The sequence below is a fragment of the Dipteris shenzhenensis genome, chromosome 31 (genome assembly GCF_047967505.1).
Source record: "Dipteris shenzhenensis isolate YYH24624 ecotype China chromosome 31, Dip_SZ_1.0, whole genome shotgun sequence".
NCBI classification, from domain to species: Eukaryota; Viridiplantae; Streptophyta; class Polypodiopsida; order Gleicheniales; family Dipteridaceae; genus Dipteris; species Dipteris shenzhenensis.
This window is the reverse complement of record NC_141626.1, coordinates 46,602,829-46,612,228: the sequence shown is the minus strand read 5'-3', so window position 1 is coordinate 46,612,228 and position 9,400 is coordinate 46,602,829. Positions and strand designations below refer to the sequence as shown.

Genomic DNA, 9,400 nt, shown 5'->3' with positions numbered 1-9,400 from the left:
GGTATTGCACTGATTTTATATGCATAAACCACTTGTCATACACTGTTTTGTTCATTGAAAAAAGGCTCCAGACACTTCAGCCTGTCACAAACCTGCAACAGAAAATGGGACAAATCCCAAGATCACCCTTCTGCCAAGGGGATAAAAGGCATCTGAAGGTCTCAAACAGTAACTTAAGTGCTCTCAAGCAAAATCTGGGCGAAAGCCCCTTGATTTGACACCTGTGCCAAGTGAAAAACACCTCAACACTGAGGTAGCATACAAAATATAGCGCTCTCCTGGCACTTTCACCTGACAATGCAATGCATAAACAGCCCTGTGTACACAGTAACAACACAGATCCCAACGTACAAACACTGAAGAGAAAATCTTTTGAGCACTGTCAACGATGGACAGTTAGGGACCGAGTAAACTCGATGCGCCCTGGCCAAGCGTGGCTCAACTGAGATTTTTCAAGGTGTTGTACACAAAATGTGACCTGCAGAAATGTCACTGAATACACTGCGGAAACAAGACCAATGTGGGCTCCCTGGCTCCACACTGCCTCAAGGCATACACTGCATAAGCTTCCAGGCAAAAGCCCTTTGAAAATGTCACCCAAAAGCTGAGATTTGCACTCAGCAAAAGCATAAAAGCCCTCTGCAAAATCAAGGCATTACCTTCCCGAAACAAGATAACTGTGCAACCACCACACACTGTGGTACTAGTCACCTCAAGCACAAGGGATAGGAGGGTACTTGCTATACCTTCAACACACAGTTTTAAGAACTGAACAGCCGAGAATGCTCTCTCTTTTTCTTCTTTCCCCAAAGAAAAACTGCTGTACTTTCTGTATGTGTACTTGTGTAGGGTACCACTGTACCTGCTGTACCTGTGCAGGGTACAGATCCAAAACTGCTGTACTTTCTGTACCTGTGTACTTGTGCAGGGTACCACTGTACCTGCTGTACCTGTGCAGAGTACAGATCCAAAACAAAATTTCAAAATGCACTCCTTGACGCAGCTCCCTGACGGAGTTCGTACGGCGGCGTCCGTACAGTACGGACGCCTGTACGGTGTCCGTACGGCGGTACGGATAGCCGTATGTCCGTACACGACCGTACGGATAGCCGTACGTCCGTACACGACTGTACGGTGCGCAACCTGGTTGCGCACACGCAGCTAGTAGCAGCTAGCTGCTGCTGCGGCTAATGCTGCCCCGCGCTGCCTGCGTGCACACCTGCGCGCCGCCTCTCTGCCCGCGCTACCTGCGCGTACGTGCACGTCGCCTCTCTGCCTGCGCTGCCTGCGTTGCCTGCGCAATACCCAGCTCCACCCGCACGCTCTGCTTGCGCTACCTGCTGCGCAGCCCCGCTGTGAGCTCACTGCTGAGGGCACGAGGCCCGAAGGGATAAGGAGGGGTGGAGGGAGTGGTAGGCAGAAAGGGAGAGGGAGAGAATGAAGGCTCTGATACCAGTTGAGAGGGAAGGAAAGAGGGAGAAGTACAACGGGGAGAGAGTGAGAGAGAGGAGTGACACAATAGATGTACAAACTCATAGGTTTTATTAGGATTAGGTTTTTCACCCTATGACTGTCTTAAGACAGTCATAGGTGTCATATCTTTAACAAAGGGGTGGCAATGTGCCTTTACCCCAACACTATCAACGTTTAATCTCATGGGTATAATGGCATTAGAATGTATAAATTCAGTGCTAAAAGGAGCTTGCAAGTAGTACTCGATAGATTTTTTTCTACACGGATGATTTTGGAGGGATTTAACTATTTGTATCATTTCAACGCAGTCACATCACTCTTGTAAGACACAAAAAATATCCAATGCGGAAGGTCAAAAGGTAATGCATACTCCTACCCTGTTTAAAAAGGAGTTGCAAACAAGATGCATATGAGCTTGGATCTCTAGATGATAATTAATTACATCTTGCAAGCAAGCCAAAGACGCACATGTTTGTATTCCATTGAAAAGTGGTCCTTTCTGGAAAACACTTGTTAGTTCTAGAAGGAGATATCATACCAAGAACAGCATTGATGGAACAGAAAGCAAGCAAACCTGTTTTAAGACAAGAGATCTATTTGGTCCAACCACAATGTATACAAAGTTGAGATTGCCATCCCCTACTTCCTGGACATTCCAATCTGTACCTGTACCCCCCAATCTTTCTGCCAGACCTGGATGATTACTGATGTACTCAACCACCGAGCTCGTATCCAATATATGAAACACGTTTCCATGATCTTGATCACTGTGAATTTTGCCATCTGAAGAAAAAGCAGTGTTCGTCTTTTGTGAACCTGAATTGAGGATAGTATGGCCGAATTCATCATGTTCTTTGCGAAATGCATGAATGTCAAACATGGATGAGCCTTGTGCTTTTGTTATGATGCCCTATAAAACCAGACAAAGATGCACAAGTGTTTATCTCCTAAATTTCATATAAATCCTAGAGCTCTGTTTTCGCATTTGCACGATTTCTCATGTATTATACCTTGTCTGTGATGATTGCTGTAATTAGTCTAGCTGGAGTGACATCAAATGCTGGGTTCCAAACAGAAACTCCAGGCGCTGCCACCTGATCTCCTTCACCTCCATGAGAATGAGTAAGCTCTTTTGATGACCTCTCTTCGATGATAATACTCTCTCCAGATGACAGAGAAGTATCAATAGAGGTCAAAGGAGCTGCCACATAAAATGGTATACCATGATGGGATGCTGATAATGCCAGGTTGTAGGTACCAATCTTATTGGCCGTATCACCTGTTAACATCATCTCAATACATCCACAAGAGAAAACCATCAAAAATCATGCACAACTTGGCAAAAATACACCAACTGATTTTTTAAAATCTCGTATCTGTTTGTTTATCAAGAAACAAGGTGTTCCATGGCTTGACAACACAAAATTGATAAGAGGAACATAAAGATGCATCGACATTCAAGACAATTGTCAAAAGAGCCATCTCCAAAAACAGGTAATGGCTCAAAGTGCATAATGCTTATAAAAATGATGAGTTTCCTTCTCATCATCACATAGGACAGGACTTCACCCTTGATATGTGAGACACAATGACACTTGGAAAGAAAGCTAGAGAAGTAAAAAAACTGAAACTGTGAGATGATAATGATAGCAACTATATTTCTCAAACACTCAATTTGAGTTACATCAGTGGAATACCTGGTTTCCATGGCAATAAATCAATCACCCACAAAAGATCTAAGTAATGGTCTTCCATAATCTAAACAAACAGCAACCTGCAAATTTTCAAGCAAAACCTACGTCTCTATGTAAAGAGCAAGTACACATGCAAAACAAGGCCAAACCAGCAGCTGATACAGTAGCTGTAGAAACGATTGGTTTGAAATCTCATTGCCAAAGAAGAATCTGTGATTCCCATTTGTGTGAACTCGCTCTCATGTGTGGAGTCACTGCCACACAAAACATAGCCTCCACCTTTGGCTTGCTAGAAATAAACCAGACAGAGGGTATCCCGCAGCGGAAGACTGACAGAGCGTCCCAGGAATTACACGCAGAAGTGTTTAACTATGGAATCCAAAACTTCTTTACTTGTGTGTACTCAAAAAACATGTGTGTATGTGCAAGTCAGTAAATAGACAATGCTCCGAAAGAGATATAGCACCAATAAAAGCTATTATTCTGTTCTCAAGTGGACACGATACAAAAGCGAGAACCAGAGTCCTACCAAATCCTGGTCCTCGGACCTTACCAAAAGTTGTCCTACTATCACCTTGGCACTTCTAGATCCCTGAGCCGGCATGCTCCCCGATGAACTTCTGCAAACTTAGTCTCCATGCCGTGATCTCTACATCTTGCTGCCTTGGATGTCAGCCTAGGTGTGCAGCCCTCTCTCAGCGCTGTCTGCAGCTCTTTAGCCTTCTATCCACCTCCTGGATGTAGGCCCAATAGGTGTTGGTCTGCTGCTCCATTCTGCTGAAAGCTTGCTGCTCCAGAAGATGATCAATGAGGCCCCAAAGGCCTCCCTTTTATAAGGGCTGGATGCCCTCTAAACTAGCCAGCGCAACCAGGTATTCTGGCCAACCCAGTAGCCTCTAGAACCGACCCACCCGAGTGTGGGGAATCCGACTTGAGGCAGCTCTTTCTAGGGCCCTTGCAGGCCCTGCCTGGTCATGTTGCATCCAGCCACTGGCCCAGGTTCTGCCACCCTACAACCCGGCCTGTTTCAGGCCTATTTGCTGGCCAAAAACCTCTCCAGACAGGCGCAATCTTCTCCTACAGATCTGCCTCTGTTCCAGCCAGGTTCCAGCCTCTGGATCCTCTCCAAACTCTCCGTACAGCCTGCTGTACAGATCCATATTGGCGTGTACTGATGCTGGCGTCATCTGCCACGTACTCCTTGCGCATATTTGCTCCAGCCAATTGTTGGCAGCCACGTGGCATAGCCATACTATTGCTGATGTCATCCGCCTTGCGCAGGTCCACATCATCACTGCCAGGTACCTTCTGGTCTTGCTGCCCACCTAGAAGCTCATGTGCTGCCCAAGTGGCAGCCCCATCTTTTGTTATTTTGCTGTGAGCATGCTGCCCATGTTGCAGCCACATCCACATGTCCCCCCCCCCCCCCCCAATGCTCTCCTCATATGGAGGCTTATAGATGGGGAGGTGACCAAACCCCTTCCAACACCCCCACTCGCTAACTCATCTTGGCCCAATGCGGACCCATTGATAAAGATACTCTAGTAGCTCCCATGTCGTAGCCCTCTGGAACATTTTGGAGTTGATGTTGCTTCCTGGATTTATGATCCAATGGCTCCTGCTCCACCAAGTCCGGTTCCGCATAAGCACACCACCCTAGTACACAGATCCATCTTTGGTAGCACCATATGGCACATCTCCTTCAGTCACATACCCGCCTTTGAACTCGAGTAATACAGGTACTAGCATCCTCCAGATATCTCCCTCATGATGGGTGAACAGCCTGGGGTCTTCCAAAAACCATGCTCTCAGGGTCTACTTCAACCCGTCCTCCATCTAGCAAGGTCTACAACCAAATGACATACTCGAGAAATCAACTCCCAAGTACAAATCCAGGTTATTTGGACCACTAGCATCAATGTGGAGTCTTGTGATGTCCCCCTCTAAGTTCCAGCCTCCATCTAACTCTGAGTCACCCATAATAGATGCTAAATGCTACATAGTCCTAGAAAGTATCAATATGACACAGTCATAACAGTAACATCATCTACATCATCACGTCACATCAAGTGTTGTGCCAAGTCTGGCCCGATACAACACATATTGGAGCACTACAAGAGAGGTCATGGTGGACCCAAAGTGGAGAGGCTGCAGTGGTATAAGATTAGAGATAGAGCGATGGCGGCTATCTATGGATGCGGTCTGGCATGGTCTCCTAGCTGCAGCTCTACGTCTGATTAGGGTCACAGTACCTCATGTAGGTCATATGGGTCGTGCCCCATGTCTGAACATGGACGGGATGCCCCTGGGCATGATCTATGTGTCCTCTCTTTATCGGGTATGTCATGTCACTAGCTTTGGATCTCCGCCTTGCCAACTACACGAGGAACAAGGGTCTGTGTGATCTAGTTGGAAGAACTCTGTGATCATGCTCTAAGATGAGTCTGCATTTGAACACCTAAAGCTAGGCTCTCTCTCAGACACTGTTTATGTACACAGACTAGTTACTCATCCAAAGGCTTCATTTCATGCCTTGTACATAGTTTCATGGTTACAGTCTGAGTCCTTCTCAGTTTGGTGTCACATTTACTTGAATACCGTACATGACATGGCAATATCACCTAGTGGGCCAAAAAATCCTACTCACCACGCTAACTCAGCTATGTCCTCCACAATCTACTACATACTTGAAAACTAAAGAAATTCAGCACACCAAACATATTGGGAATTTCTTTATGAAACCATTTAGTTCCCCTTTTGAACGTCTTGAATGATGCATACCATTTGCAGCAATGCGGTCTGCCCCAACCACCACAGCATCCACCTGTCCAGAATACTGGAGAGCCGCTGCTGCTGAATCGGCTATGAGAACTGCTGGTATTTTTTCATGAACCAATTCATATGCTGTCAAGCGTGACCCCTACACATATTCACAACTAGATTCACTAATTGCGGTCATCACATACTTCTATGGAAATCCTCACTCATCAATGGAGCAAAATAGATCAATTCCAGTACTTAACCTGATTGTAAGGCCTTGTCTCTGTACAATATACTGTATCCAACTTGCCCTTAGAATGAAGGGCTCTAATAACCCCTAATGCAGTTCCATAGGCTGCTGTTGCCAAACTGTCAAACATATGAGATACCACGGTTCAAATTTTAGCAATCTTATGATAGAAGATAATCATTTAAGAAAGCTCCATCAAGTTCACAATAACTCCCCATTAACAACCAAATCACATTAATTATTAACTCCTTGCTCCTGAATACTCTTGCCTGCCTGTATTGCAGTGAGTAAGCAGACGAAGGCGCTCCCCACGTCTCTGATTTTTTGCTTCATTCAAAACCAAATCGGCACCATAGGCTCCAATGGCCTTGTTTGATGCCACATCAGCTGCCAGCATTTCTTCAGCAGCCTCAATGTATGCCTGTTAAAAGATGTAAGAGTTTTTTAGGTTGCCACCCGCAACCAATAAGTGGAAGAAATAGAAAACTCGACTAACAAAGTTTAAAAGCATTACACCATGGTTGTTAAGACACTCGTGTCTTATGATACGACACTTAAGACACATGTCTTACCTTAAGACACCTTTAGACACTCTTTTTTTTTTTTTTTTTTGAGTGGGGTGTAACAACAAACATTGAGTTTGACTTAACCATGCTATCATTGATGGCGACTTTGGATCCAGTAGTGGTAGTGACCTCACACATTCAGATTAGGATGAATCTTGAGAGTCAAAAGTTTCCTATTATATGTATCGAGATGTAGATTTCATTCATGTCACATGTGATTGACTGACTGTTGTCATGATATTTATGTTTATGGATATATGATGATTGATATATAATCTATGTAGCCCTCTAGGCTCTTGTTAAGTTGTTTATCTGGATTTTAAAAAAATTGTCAGTTTAAACCTTTAAAGTTGTGTCGTGACTTGCAAGCTCTTGAGCCGTGAGTCTAAACTTTACCTTTGAAGTCCTGAGTACATTGTACAAGTGCTTTGTTTAAGTGTAACTTATTGTACTTTTAGAATCTAGCTGCTAGCTATGCTAGCAAGTTGTACAATTGTATTCTTATACATATATTAATTAAATATTTATTATTACAATGACGTGTCTTACGTGTCTTATTTTAAAGAGACTTTAGACACTCATGTCTGAAGCGTGTCTAACGTGTCGTGTCTTAAACGTGTCTTACAACCATGCATTACACAGATTCATAGGACATCCAAATGAAGGACAACACTCGCATCCTTTCAGTTGCCTCCCACACATGCACAACCCAAAAAAAAAAAAAAACTTACTTAAAATTCAAGAAAATATAAAAACATTTTCAAAGAAACAAAATCATTCAGTAACAACCATGACATAAAAGAGTTCACATTTATCCCAAGTCTCTCATACTCCTAACCAATCAAGAGATTCCCCAACTTGTTATGATAACCTTAAAAAGAATGACTGCCGTTTGCTCTTTACTTGCAAAATTCCGACCAAAAACTATGCGCATACTACAAGCTATGAAACCCCAACTCATACGAACATAACATATAAGATGGTGCACCTCACATATATCAAGTTATACTTTTACACAAAGAAAAACTCACAACTTTCTGTGATTGTACTCTAGGGAATAAAGAATATATACCATAAAAAAGCCCCTACCGTGAGAATTCTCCCAATTTTGTATATAACTCACCAAGCATACCACAAGATAAGACAGAGTTATGAGAGCTGTGCCATGAAGCATAGATGGAGCCAACAACTATGGCCGAATCATATAGAAAGAAGAAAGATATATTAACATTTGCAGAAGCCCTCATGGGACTATGAGACAAAGTACACATCCAAAAAAGGAAAACCCTTACATCTCTGAGTGTCAGAGAGAGTCGAGGAGTGCACAAGGCATCTCAGCTAGAATTATTTAGCACACTACTAAAGTCAAATATTATTTGAATTGGCCTTCATTAAATCAGTTTTAGACTGAGAGTCTTTGGGTCTAGGATTGTAGTCTCTAATAAGTGCCATACCATCTCGATAAACAGCGTAGGAGGGCTTGCATATGGGGATGGTGTTGAAGCTATGGAAGTGTAGGAGGGCTTCTTGTTGGCTGGGGTCGTAACAAATAGTTTGGTTTTAGGGAACTCCATCAGGTGGCATGTGCTGGGGACCTCTTTGCTAAGACTAACCCCCAAGCTAGGCCAAGGGTTCAGGGTTTACTCCCCTTCGACCTACTCGATGGCAACCTAAACAGGCTAACGGGGAGGGGGCTAGATGGCTGAACAGAGAAGCGGATGAGTAGAGAGGCTAATGACCTTTTGTATCTTGTTCTTGAAGTAATATAATTAGCACTGTTTTTTCGGCAAAAAAATATACGTGCAAGCAAGAGTGTAAGCGTACATGTACGTGAGCATGTGTATGTGTGTCTAGAGTAAAATGGCCAAATTCATAATTTGAAATAGAATTACTTGTGCAGTTTAATGCATGATAGACACACAAGGCCAAAACTTATCAACTCCATCATGAATTGCAAAGACTAGCTATTAATCCTTGCCATTGACTCACTAGTGCCCAGTAATCAGTGCAGAACCTTGAATCTTCAGCAGTCCTTTTAGCGAATTTTGTGAGAGCTGTAAGGATGAAGGGCAGACTCTATCATGCAGGCTAGTAAGGAGAAGGCTGAGCAAAATATGAGATGAAGTCATACATCAGAAACTACAAAACTTACTTTAAAAACAGCTTCAGCATTAGAGCGATGAGCTGCAGCATTGCTTGTCCTTTCTTTTAATTTCATGGCCGCATCATAGAGATTGACTGCTGTGGGTCGACTGCATTTCACAATCATGACCAACACCCTCAGTTCGAAGTTCCAAAAAGTGCATAGAGTCAATGCAGATATTACAGTCAGTATGATACAGCACCAACCTAGAGACAAGGTAATCCAGTCGATCCTGTATGTATTGGAGTGCCTCGACAGCATCAGTAGGCTTTAACTCTAAGTTTGCCACCTCCACGGCAAGGGACAGTGCTGCTGCAATGGCAATCGCAGGTGCACCTCGTACCACCATCTCCTTAATCGCAGTCCTGGTATAAGTGGACAGAGGCCTTAGAATGTTCAAGCAACATCCAATTATATTTTCCTGTTTGACCTTTTCGTTCTTTGAATAAAAGCCCGAAACCTGGTAAGTAACTAAGTTTTGCAGAAAGCAAAGTTGGGTACAAAGTTTGATGAG

The 9,400-nt window shown here is 43.7% G+C and overlaps 1 protein-coding gene across 1 annotated transcript in view; it reads right to left on the bottom strand.

Moving 5' to 3' along the window:
* Positions 1-2,005: 2,005 nt before the first annotated feature.
* The window catches only part of LOC147881541 (NagB/RpiA/CoA transferase-like superfamily protein), a 40,740-nt gene continuing 33,345 nt past the window's right edge, over positions 2,006-9,400 (bottom strand). The window contains exons 3-9 of the mRNA XM_087402411.1: positions 9,093-9,251; positions 8,896-8,995; positions 6,447-6,598; positions 6,191-6,296; positions 5,949-6,087; positions 2,484-2,752; positions 2,006-2,383 (exon numbers count right to left, since the gene is read on the bottom strand). Coding sequence (XP_087258537.1) covers positions 2,006-2,383; positions 2,484-2,752; positions 5,949-6,087; positions 6,191-6,296; positions 6,447-6,598; positions 8,896-8,995; positions 9,093-9,251 — 1,303 coding nt within the window. The remainder of the gene's footprint in view (positions 2,384-2,483; positions 2,753-5,948; positions 6,088-6,190; positions 6,297-6,446; positions 6,599-8,895; positions 8,996-9,092; positions 9,252-9,400) is intronic.